The following is a 12,843-nucleotide window of genomic DNA, read 5'->3' as shown; positions in this document are numbered from 1 at the left end:
GCCAAGTGTTTTCTTAATGTTTTCAGTAGGGTTTACAGTGAGGTGTACCAAACAGATTCATGTCAGAGAATCACTGCCCAAGGAAGTGGTTGGCGTCTCAATGTAAGAGCAGGTCTACATATTTTATTCTTATAAGCACAGTAATTGTATCTTTGGTTTTGTAAATCAGACCATTTCCTCTGAGCTGTCATGGCCTACCTTGTTTTGAACTTAATTTCTTTACAACCTTAGGTCCGAGTGATGGTGGATTTATGTAACAACACAAAAGGGATATGCTTAACAGGTATGTTAATTGACATGAATGTTAGATTTGTTTTTATCCTCAGATTTACAGAATCACAACATTTTCAAAGAACTTGAAGTAGGTACATTTTTACATGTCAAGTTTTACTGTATCAAAGTTCATATACGCACACACACATGTATATATACGTGTATATATATGTATATATCACTTGCATTATTTACCTAAAAAAGATAACAGGTGCTACTTTGGGACTTACCCACACCTACTTTTAAATCCTGGAAGTTTAGGAGTTTGGTTGAACCTACATTTCCTTGTGCTCCAGTGTTGTGAATTCCCCTATTCAGTACCTCCTGCAGCTTTCTGCTCTCCCAGCTCTCTTAAAATGTTTCTTTAGTCCTGGCTTTCTCTGCTGTTGCCCTTTCTAGCACCTTTCTTACTTCTCTTATGCTGTTACAAGGATAATTAAGATCCTCAGAATCTGAGATGACATTCAAATTCTAGGCACTAAAGCACATAATTCTGTGGTGTGGGAGAGAGATTCAGTCACTGGAAAACTGGCAGTAAGTTTTTAACTGGTGTCACAGTCAGTGCTGATTAAAAGGGATAATCTCTATGATGGCATTATAAAATGGTTTTTACTTTACTTACGGTGTTTTCTTGTTAAAGCTGGAAAGTGTCATCGGTAGGGAAATCCAGGAATTACTGTTATTTTGTCTTAGAGATTTTATTTTTGATGAAGCAAGGCAGTACTCAGTGACTGCATGAAGATGTTCATGGAGCTTATTTGGTCCTTTCATTGCAACTATGACTTTAAAATTTTTATTTGTTTTAAATATGTACTGGGGATCACATAAGACAAATCTTGTAATAGAAACATTTTCAGGTAATACTTTACTCCTGCCTGCTGTTCTTTCTTACTGTAAGGTTCTATACTAAAGTCAGAAGGAATAAGGCAGATGTTACTGTAATACATGTAGAATAAATGAGTAAGTCCAGTTTCTACTGCACCAGGGAATCCTCCAGCCCCAGGTTCTGTAGGGAGTGCGGTGCAGTCCAGAGACCAGATCCATGTAAAAACAGTGATGTTCAAATGTTTGCATTCAGTACAAAAAATGTAAATCCATAGGCTTTCCTTTTGACATGTGATGTGCTTTCCTCCTCTTTTCATTGTTCTGATCTAACGCTCATCACTTTCATCTGGAATTGTTTTTGTTTACTTGCTAGGATAAACTCACTGTTTCTTCTTTCTTGTGTTCTTTTGCATGTTGCTGATGTAGGCCCGCCAGGCCCCCCAGGTAAGACATTTTGACAGCTGCAGTGATGGTTGTGGGTAACTGAAACAGTTGTTGGTACAGATGTTGAACTATAGAAGTGCATCTTTATAGAATAGTCTCCCTCTGCTAAATAGAATGAAGGAGAAAGGAATGACTTTATCACTTTCCTACTAATGTCAACCTGTGCCCCTTGGGGTCAGAAGGGAGGTTCTGCTTTTGTGTTGGAGGCAATAAAATAGTTTAATGTTTGCCAGAGCATATTTGTTCAAAGCTCGATGGAGTTCAGAATTTTTGTGTAGCATTTAGGCAAAGAGCATTATTAAAGAGTAGCTGATTATTTTAACTTAACAGCTCTTAGAAATGTTGATTATTGTTTTCTGATGTTATGGTGAATGGTGACATTTCTGTTGTGCTGTTTGGTTTCTCTAGGGCCCCCCGGGCTTGATGGACTGCCTGGCTACAACGGCTCGGATGGAGCCCCAGGTGTTCCAGGCCAAAAGGGAGAACCAGGACTAAATGGAAAAAGAGGAAAAATGGGTATGCTTTGTTGTTTATAAATAATAAATAAATCCTTTCTGACTGTTTCATTCAGATACAATTACTTGTAGACCTTCGTTACATGGAGAAGGGATTCAGAGTGAATACATAGGCTGTCGCTTTAGTGTTCATCAATGTTCTTTTAGTTTGTTTAATGGGAAATGAAAGTGAAAGCCTATTTTTAGAGTCAGAGGGCAATTGAGCAGGAGGCAAGTTTCAGATTTCACCCCAAAATGGTAATTCTGTTTCTGGTTTCATAATTTTAGTGTACATAGGACACTTACAGTAGTAAATAAAAGGACAAGTGTTTTCTCCTCAAGAACTTACATGTATAATGTGAACTCTTGGGCTGCAAGAACACTTCCATTTATGGCTGTATGGCTGCTCATTTCTCTCTTCTAGAGCATAAAGTACTGACACGAAGGCAGATTTTGGAATGTTTTGGTGTCAGTTGTACAACCACATCGTTGTGTTCCTTGTTGCAAAATGCTCCAGCCGAGGCTACACAGGGACAAATGAATGCGTTGTTTAAAGTGTTACTCTGCTGAATTATCCAGCACAGAGGAGGTGTACAGAGCGATCATGCTTGCAACAAGTCTAGAGGCACGTGGAGATGTTACTGGGTAGTTACTTTAATGTTCTGCTGGGACAAGGGAAAATGCTGAAAGTGCAGTATGTCAAGCCACCAGACAACTAGGGTGAATGTATTTTGTGCTTCAACAGAATGTATTGATTTTAGGAGCTATGTGCTTAACACTGGGCATGTGTTCTTTGTACTGAAATGCTTTTTTGTTTCTAGGTGTGCCTGGACCAAAAGGTGACCAAGGAGAGAAAGGAGAACCTGGAGAAATAGGTTTACCTGGCAAGGATGGTATGCCTGGTGTAAAAGGTGCAAGAGGAGCAAAGGGAGAAAAGGGGGATGCAAACAACGATGTGATATTGGAAGGTAGGAAGAAGCACATTCTCTTGCAATAGTGTACATGGTGGAAAAATAGACACTCTGCTTCTGTAGCATGAACTATTAGAGTAGGACCAACCAATGCACACACTTGATCCACTGTGAAGTTTCTGGGCATTGCTACAGTTCAGATATTAGAATCTTTCAGTAATAGTCTTAAAGGGATGTGCAGCTCCAAAAATAAAAAGGACTGCCCAGGGCACTATTTGCCCTTTATAATGTAGTTCCTCACAAGATGACTTATGTGGGCCTTGGACTGAGGTGCATGTGAATTTAACCCTTTCCAGGATGCTTCCAGACAGCTGATCTCCTTCTGCTCTTTCATGCAGTGTAGTTTTACTTATGTATTAGAAGATGAGAGCAGAATTCTACTCAGGAAAGGAAGCATCATGGCAACTGAACATGTAAGCTGCTAAAACTGTAGCACTGGAGCATTTTAAACTGAAGTCTTAGAGAACACTGTACAGAAGGCAGTTGTGCTTTATAACTTTCTAGTATGCCTTTAATCCAGACACATTAAATTGCATTGATGATCTGGAAACTATAAAGGTCTGGGTGGTTCACCTTCCAGGATCTGGACCCAATAATCCTTATGTGTCCCTTCCAACTTGGGATGTTCTGTGATACTATGATTCTAAGAATTAGCACTGCAGGGAGTTTATTGAGCTGTATTTTTTCTGTACACAAAAACCTCCTCAGAAGACAGAGGCTATTTTAGAGATGTCTAACAGGTCCATCACCTGGACACTCAGTTCTCTGCGGGTTGCATCCTTGCCTGCAGAGCCTGTGGCATTGTGATTTGCTTTTTACACAGGTGCAAAAGGTGACCCTGGACCACCAGGCCCCCCTGGGCCTCCTGGACCCCCAGGACCTCCAGGAAAACGTAAGGGTAAAGCACAGCTTCAGGAGAATGTGTACAGCAACAAATGCACAGGTTGGTTTTTTCCATTGTTCTTTTTAACATTATCAACAGGTTCAAGATTAAGCCCATTTTTCTAAGCGTCATGAAACAGTGATTGGCTGCAAACTTTGCAGTAGATACTGTTATAACCAAGGTATGAACATGCAGACTGCCAGTTCGTAGACTGTCTGCTGAAATACAGCAGCTGCACTGCCTCTTTCCTCTCCCATACAGGGGAGGAGGGACAAGGTACATGCTGATGGTTTGTAAATTTTATTCATTCTGTTGTAAAACTCAGCAGCTGTATTTCATATGTATTTGAAGTACCAAGTCACTGAAGTTTAGACCATTTTGAGCAAAAATGTTACCTCAGAACCTTTCTTATTGGTCACTGATGCAGTATTAGGTGAGATGTGCTGGTCGCTTGGATGCTCTTAATATGGGTTTTATAAACACTGTTGTATTGTGATAACTGGAAAATGTTAGGTCGAGCCATCAGCTGATAGTAGAAAGCAAAGAGAAGCTGCTGCTAGAATAGCATTTGCATTTCTAGCTTGAAAATGGAAGGAAACTTTTGGTTTTGGATCTATATGGATCTATCTATCTATGCTGGATCTGGTCCTGCTGACCTTTAGTCCTTTACTCCAGAAGGTGTTATATTTGATGCCAGAGATATTTTTCAGTTACTGTTGCTCCCTGTGCGGACTTAGGATGAATTTTCCTCCTCACCGAGAAGGTCAGAGTGATAGCAAAGAAAGTCCCAGGTACTGATTTTCTTTCTTTCTCATTTTTCAGGAAAGAAGGGAGTTGTTTGTGACAGTGTTGGTTAAGCGGGGCTTCTTTGGAAACTGGAAATGTATGAACTAGAACAAACAGTGCAAGTGTGAAGTATGCAGAGGGATTCATAAGTTACACCATTAATTGGGTGGTATTGATTTGATGTTGCAATAGTGGAGGAGGAGGAGGATGGTTATTCTCCAGTGCTAGGAATAAAGTCTTTCAGTGGTAATGAATTCATAATACTGTTCTCTCTTCTTCTGCCCATGTGATATTACCAGCCCTTCAACTTGTAGGCAGGGCACCCAGCACTAAGGATGTCTAGCACCTGTATTGTTCAGTACAAGGAGATAACTAGTGATTAGCTACTAGAGTGTCCATTTCAGCTTGTAGGAGATTTGTGTGAGCTAGGACCAGTGTGTATATTAACGTCATCATTTTTTGGTAAGATGAAATCATTTTTATTATAATTGCTATTAACTGGTGAATATTTAATGCTGTCTGGAACATACGTCAGTTATTTCTGCCTCATATCCTTAACATAGAATGTAATTGTATTAGCATGTGAGAATTTCAGTTGGGAGATGCTGGGTATTGGGGCATCAGAATGGAGCCCAAGGTGACCCTTACAATGGAGAGTTGATAGCTGAGCAGAAATTGATGCTATTTGAAACTCAGAAATGTGTGAAGTGCTGTGCAAGATCTAATTAGAGCAATTATTCAGGTAGCCTCTTTCCATTTGTTGGTACTGTCTGAAGTTCTTTGGAGGGATAAACTTTATCTGCTGGATTTCTGGTGGATTTGGAATCCCAGAGTGCAGATGGGAGTTATATTCAAATAACTTTGCATGGAAGAGGAGCTCCTCTGTGAGCATTTAAATGTTATGAGCAGTGAATTGTGTGACCATAATGCAAAAATAAATCATCTATTGTTATATAATAATCATATCCCTTTGAAGATAGAGAACACGTGTCCTGATTTACAGCTGTAATTAACTTACTGCATGAGAATGTAAGAGTGATTTCCAAGAATCAGATTTCACCTGTTTCAAGATTTACTTTCCTTAAGAGAACAGAATAATTAGTTGTTGGGGTTTTTTGCTCCCACAACACTGTTAGCAAATTCTAAAAGAAACAGCACATCCCTCACATCCTCCCCCAGACTGGCCATCCCCGTACTTCTAATGTCCTATAAATTCTGTTAGCGCTCAGCTAGAGTATTTTAGGATCAGAACCACTATGATATTTAATTGTTTATGTATTTTTGTGGAAAGAAAGCAATGGAGATTTCTCATAGCGGTCTCTGATAGAGAACTGTCTTTCTAATCTTAATTGCTTTCTGTTTCATGCAGCTGAAAGTTCCCAGAGTGTTTTGCGAATGTTCTCAATTCCAAACAGTGCATTCATCTTCACAGGAAACATTGACCTGGTCCTTGACTATTCCACAATGTTAGATAAACCACTGTATGAGGAACTGTTCATGCAGTTAATTTTATCAGTTTCCTTGGGCTGAGACTAATAAACTTGTGTATCACAGCTTGTCGTTTCTGTGGGGTGGGTTCCTTTCTTGAGATATTTTGAGAAGACTTTGAGATCAAAACCTGGAAGGGGTCCTTGGGGGATTGCTGGGTTCCAGCTACAGGCACGTCTTCCCACAGCTGGATTGGCTGTTTGTGCCTTTTTTAGGAGAGAACTTGTGATCAGTTACAACTCCAGTGTCACATCAGTAAGTGCTCTAGATAAATGGATGGGATAAATGTGTGGTTTTGGTCTGCCTTGGAGTATTTTCTTTCTGTATGAGCAGAGAGAGGTTATAACCTTACACAGAAAACAATGCAGTGCAATCTGCTCTTTCTTTCCTGAGAGTCATACTGCCCTTTCAGCTTTACTTCATGATTACTTAGTAATTTTGCTACCTTGCTCATTTCAACGTCATCATGGTCCTGCAAAGCCCAGGAATCGGTTCAAAAGTAACAGTGAAATGTGAAAGGAGGTGAATGTTAAGAACGGGATTAGAAAAGAGGGCTGCGATGAAATCAGGATGTCTTCAGCACAGAACTGAGAACTGCTTGTTCTCTGTGGCTTTTCATTGTAACAAAATGGAAATGTGCTGCATTGTTCTAAAGGCAGAAGGTGTATCTTTGTTTGCAGAAAAGGTTTTGTAAGTAATCTCATAAAGGCATCATTTAAATAGTAAATGCTGCAGAAAACCTGACCAGTTAACCTTCAAATCATTGAGTAGTGGGAGAAAATGTTTGCAGTTGTTTATTTGCTTCTTTGGTGAACCATTTCTCTATGCAGAAAGAAGATGGTGTATAATTTCCCTTATTCTTTTATGTTGGTTCTCTAATGGCACAGATGGCTGACCTGCATTCTTAAACATGCAGTGCTCAGTGTGTGCATTAGGAATGGTGTTACTGTTCTGGGGATTCACGGTAAGTGCAGAGCTTCCATGGGTGCTTACAGAGTGCAGCCCCTCTGCTAGTGTGCCCAGGTTGAGGCATGAGGCCTTGAGTTTGGCCACTGGTCCCTCCCAAGGAAGTGGATTTGGTATTACTGATAAGTCAGCCAGCTGGCAGCTGCCTCAGTTATCTGCTGTTATCTGAGGAGAGGGACAGCACTGCCTTTCAAAGCACCTACTCCGAAATTCTCAGCCAGAGGATGAGATCTGCTGAGCAAAACCAGCTCCTCCTCAAAGCAATGTGTCAGCCTGACAGCTTCAAGGGAATGAACTCACCTGAAAACTTCATTTGTTCATTTATTTAGATATCACTGATGACCAGAACCACTTAAATGTTTCTCCAGGTGAAATAAAATCCTAAACATCATTCCTTTAGTTTAGTGAAGCCACTGATGTGCGTCTGTCACGCTGAGTGTAGAAAGATGTCGCATTTCACCGTTTCTCTCTGAAATCCAGGTGAGACGTGTGCTGTACCAAATGATGATACCTTGGCTGGAAAAGCTGAAGACAGACCCTCCGATCGTTCCAAAAAAGATGGTAACCTGCTAGAATGTGAGCCTAACTGCTGCTTGCTGGGTTGCAGTCACACAGGTAACAGACACATGCTTTTTCTCTACCAGAGCGTGTCATAACATCTGTAGGAAGTCCTGTTCACTTTGTCAGCGTACAGCAAACATTTGGAACGTGGATGCGGGAACCTGCAAATGAGAGCGATGAAAGGATTTGGCTTACTATGCACTTCTCAGGTATGGCACTGCTAGTTATCTTCATAAGTCAGGCTGGTATTAACATTGCCTTTGTAATTCCTTCAACCCAAATTAATATTTCAAATAAAGCATGACGGTTTCCCCCCGTCTTTTACTACATAATACTTAGCTATCCATATGGTGATAGGCATTTCTAGTATTTTCTGATGTTTCAGAATCCAATGTTGACTCTGAGTAGCTTGAGGATATATATATATTTTTTAGTGCCCATTGTCCATGTCCTTGTATTCCTGTCCTTTACCGCTTCCTATGGTTTTATTTTAATCCCCTAAATTGTAGCTAGGACTTTACCCTGCCGTTAAGGGAGAGTGTAAGTGAATGAGATACTGTGTGAGCTACATTACTGCAGGATCTTTTCCAGGACATGGGCGGAGGAAGGAAACACTGTCACAGTTTAGCAAGCGCGTTCAACATGAAGGCTGATTTCTCAGTGGGAAGCTGCCCCTTGAAAACCTCTGTGTGCTCTTGGCTTTGCTTCTGGATTATTTTTATAATGTTACAGAATATTAAATCACTGTTGAAAACATACATATGATTATAGTCTGTCACAAACTTGATTCTAATTGTATTTTAACAGATTGATTTTTTTAGGGTAGGGATTTTTGAAACTAGATAAATCAAATGGTAGTCTTTTGTTATTTATTTACTTATTAATTTTCCAATTTAGGAAACTTTATAAAAGAATATGAGAATTCCAATGCCTTGCTGAATGGCAGCTACAGGATCATTAACATCACGGGGTTCTTTTACGGTTGCGGTCACGCAGTACAAAACAATCATCTCTACTACCAAAAGGGAGGAACCAATGTCATTATGAAGTAAGTCAAATGTAATTTGCTTAAGACTAATGATGTGGAAGGAAGAGCAATATGTTAGCAATAGAGATGGACCTCAGAAAACCAGTCCAATTCTTTTGTACTGTTTTGTTTCTTTTTAGAACTATCTAGCATAGGAAGAATGGAAGAAGTTGTTCAGAATTCTTTTTAGAATAGAATAATTAACGCTTTCCTGTCTGTAACTGCAATGTGGGTCAGTGGCCTTCCATACAGTCTGTGTATGCTTCTCAGCCCATTACTCTGTTGTGACAATTTGCTCTTTAATCACTGTGTATCTCTGTGTCCAGGCAGATAACTTTAGCAGTGACTGTATGATGTATGAGATGCAAGACAGTTGGTCCTTCAGATTAAAAGGGTGATGTGTGCAGAGATGGCAATGGATTTTTCTGTTGGAAATCCTTGGGCCCAGTGGGTTCCTATAATGCACTGGGTGTTTTTGTACTTAGATTCTTTCCTGTGTTCATAATTGGCAGAAAGAAATGGGAACTAAATAAGGAATAAAAGTGTCAGAAAAAAGAATATGACTAAAGAAAATAATCTGTGTGTGTACCCGCATCAGTGTATCAATTGGTTCAGTTGTCTGGGGGACACAGATAAGGGGTTATACAACTGAAGCCCCCTTAGGGAACATGTTGGCTTACCAGAGCTTCTTGCTGGGTTGATGCACGTGCCCTGCTCTCAGATAGCACTGTTCTTTGCTGGTAAGGGTTGCGTTAATGCTGCTCATGCACAGGAATGCACCAAGGCACCTGCAGAGGACACAGCGACCTGTGATCGTGTGTTCTGTTGTGGAGGAATCACTCTGCTGTTTGGTTTCCTTCTAATAAATTTCTGTAACTCTCCCAATGCATCTCCCTGAATTTGAACTGGAAATTACTTCCTTATTTCTTCAGTTTCTACTGATGACAGACAATACAAATCAAAAACTAAATCATCCTGTGGGAAGAGCCAAAGAAATACAGCCCAAGGACAAGTGAAAGATTGCATCTTCTTTCAAGCTCTGTTGTGTGACTCTGATGTCTGAGCCAAGAACATTACTGTACTTTGATGTCTCTACCCAAGCAGGTGTGCGTGCCTTCTTCCTATATTCATTTAGATGACAAGGAATGCAAACAAGCTGCTTGGATTCTATAATATTTATTCTGCCAAAGACAAACTCACTTTTTGGCAACCTCCTTTAAATATCTGTAGGGATTTTTGTTTATACATTTTTAATGACCATCTCCGTCTAAACAGTACATAGTGATAGGACAGAAGTTCCACCATTGGCTATTCATGGAATCTTCAGAACCTCTCCAAGAAGATGCTCAGAGTTTACCTTTCTGTTCAGTTTTTCAGCATAGAAAGGATCAGGCAGTGTGAAATTTGTTACAGAAAATCCTTGATTCTTGGCTGCAAAAAAGCTTCTGGGAGCTTTTGTATTGATCTAGAGCAAAGAACAGGTGAGAACCTGGCTACATGATTTTGCCAATGCTGGAAGCATATCTAGAAGTTTCATGTCACATTTACAAGCTGAGATAATTAGGTTTCTCTGACATCCTTAAGTAAGTTTTCTAGTGATGGCTAGATCCCTTGTGTAAGGAAAGCTTCAGTCCTTCCACTTTTGGCTTGTAATGTTTTCCCACTTCTGTTCATTTTGGTCAAGTTACTAATCTCAGTTGATCAGAACACTGCATGTCGCTTGATGTGGTTGATGAGACATTGACCTGTATCTCATCATTTACCTCAAAGTGGTGGAAGATTAAGGACAATATGAAGTGAGAGATAGGTTTAGCTGGGTCGACACATATCTGGAAATCAGTGCCAGCCCCAAAAGTGTGTTTTAATGCAAATGTGCTGCTGGAATATGGAGCTGCTGCAGAGCTGACTTTTAGAAAAGCTGAAGTGAATCACTTGACTGCTTGGTTTTGAGTTTTCTTTGGCTCATTTTCCTGCATAACCTGTCAGTGTTAAGTCTGTCATTTGAGAAAACTCTTGGATAGTGGATTCCTGGGCTTAACAAATTTTCTTCTATTAGAGGAAATTAGCTGTATAGTTACAGAAATGTTAGATGGTGGAACGTGCTTTGTTCCAGAATGCATTACTTAAAAGGATAAAAGCATTCTCTGCACTTACTGGAGCACTACGCTATTCACTGATTAAATACTGACTGCAGATATGCTTTGATAGCAGCTGATTACCTTCTTGCACTTGTAGAACTCAGTTTTAAGGTTCTAAATGACACTGTCTTTGGACTATCATCGTATTGAGGAATTTCAAGGAATAAAACCACTTTTATACATCAGAGAGCAGACATTCAGGCTGTCCTTTTGGAGGCACGAGGTCAGAATTTTGGCTCTGCAAAAGTAGCATTTTTATTCCTTTGATGTTCATTTGAGCAAATCACTGCATTATTTGAACTCCTTTCAAAAAATGAGCTCTAAGACCAGGTGAACCTGCCCAGAATTCATGCAAGTTCGTCAATTGCACTTTCTCTCTTTAGTTCCTGCCTAGTAGAAAGCAGATTTCTGTAGATTTCAGTTCACAAGTTTGGGACTTCAGCTGATATCTCATTTTTTTTCCACACTCATCCTTTCTTTTAGTTTGCTTCTTTCATCCCAGTGATATTGAGGTTCATAGACTAAATAAAACTAAACTTATCAAAGTGAATTCATGCTCTTGTGTGCCTTAAATTGATTATTATCATCAAGTTTTCTCCCAGTGTTTTGGAAGATGCTTTCAGTGGAGTACTTCATTTCAAAAGATATCACTAGAATGGTCCTTAAACTCAAGTATTTTCAACAATGCTTCTATCGGTAATAACATCCTCTGAATCAATTCAATGAACCAGTTGATAAACAAACAAAACTTTTAACACAAGATGTTGATACTTTATTTCCTTTCAGATTTGGGCTTGATAAAACATCGCTGGGTGCACTGCTCATTGAGAATGCCCTGTATCATGGCCGTAACTACCTCTTTTCTAACTCGAAGACATATTTCAATGTAGCAGTGGATGAAAAAGGACTCTGGATTATATATGCCTCAAGCACTGATGAAACTATAATGGTAGCACACATTGATGAAGAAACGTTCTCGGTCATTCGGCATATCAATACTACGTATCCTAAGTCTAAAGCTGGTAATGCATTCATAGCATGCGGAATTATGTATGTTACTGATACTAAGGACATGACCGTAAGTTTTGCTTTTGATTTACTGAAAGAAAAGCAGATTGACGCAAGGTTTGAGTTACGGTCTTCACAGTCTGTTCTTGCTATGCTTTCATATAGTCTAAGAGATAATAATTTGTATACATGGGAAAATGGGAGTTTAATGATATATCCAGTACATTTTGGTGGATGAATATATTTTAAAGAGGGACACTGGGAAGTCCTGTTTGACTAAACAGATTATTTAAAGCTATACGATACACATATTTGAGTCCCTTCACTTGGTATGCCCTTTCTGTTCACTGATGGTGGTTTGCATGTGTGCATAAATCAGACCCCTTTGTATAAATGCACTTAAATCATACAGGCCATTTCTTCTTGTTGTTCAAAGAATAACTGTTCAATATTACAGCTGGAACACAGTTACCACAGACTTGCTTTTGTTTTTCCCATCCTTGAGCCAATTAGATCTAATGCATGTTGTTTATTCCACGGTCCTGTGATCAGCAGTGACTATTTATAACTTTCAGTTGCAATTATCTTATCTGCAATCATTTTCTAGTCAGTGATTATGGTATAGTGTAAGTGTCTAAATAATGAACTTGTGTACAAATACTTTCCTCTGTTATTTTCACTTAATACTTGCCCCAATCCTCTGTGAACATATTTTTGATAAGGATATAGAGCTTTTAAAAGGTTGTTTAAATATCAAAAAGCAAAAAGCTTCACATCTGAAAAGTCCAGCCAATTGTCACATCCTTAAAGGCACAATTCAGCCCCAGTTCCAAGGAGAATGGTAACAATGGTATTATTAAATACCAAAACATGTGAAATGAAACTGTGTTTAGTAAAGATAATGTAGGAAGGAAAGTAACTGGGTATAAAATTGGAAGAAAACATGTAAAATTTTGTATTAAAATTCCTGTTTAAGCAG

The 12,843-nt window shown here is 39.4% G+C and overlaps 1 protein-coding gene across 6 annotated transcripts in view; it reads left to right on the top strand.

Annotated features, from left to right (window-relative positions):
* GLDN (gliomedin) overlaps positions 1–12,843 on the top strand; it is a 68,828-nt gene extending 55,985 nt beyond the window's left edge. For 4 of the 6 annotated variants that reach the window (XM_085515530.1, XM_085515532.1, XM_015872886.3 and 1 more), the window contains 9 exons: positions 232–283; positions 1,525–1,542; positions 1,951–2,058; positions 2,858–3,004; positions 3,831–3,950; positions 7,611–7,691; positions 7,775–7,900; positions 8,589–8,739; positions 11,643–12,843. In XM_085515530.1, the coding sequence (XP_085371656.1) occupies positions 232–283; positions 1,525–1,542; positions 1,951–2,058; positions 2,858–3,004; positions 3,831–3,950; positions 7,611–7,691; positions 7,775–7,900; positions 8,589–8,739; positions 11,643–12,102 (1,263 nt within the window). In that variant the 3' untranslated portion in view covers positions 12,103–12,843. The remainder of the gene's footprint in view (positions 1–231; positions 284–1,524; positions 1,543–1,950; positions 2,059–2,857; positions 3,005–3,830; positions 3,951–7,610; positions 7,692–7,774; positions 7,901–8,588; positions 8,740–11,642) is intronic. The other 2 variants (XM_085515531.1, XM_085515529.1) reach the window with 1 other exon arrangement.

Source organism: Coturnix japonica, chromosome 14, assembly GCF_054131305.1.
Source record: "Coturnix japonica strain WE chromosome 14, WE-NBRP24, whole genome shotgun sequence".
Classification (NCBI taxonomy): Eukaryota; Metazoa; Chordata; class Aves; order Galliformes; family Phasianidae; genus Coturnix; species Coturnix japonica.
The sequence above is the reverse complement of the archived record's forward strand: the minus strand, read 5'-3'. Positions and strand labels throughout refer to the sequence as shown.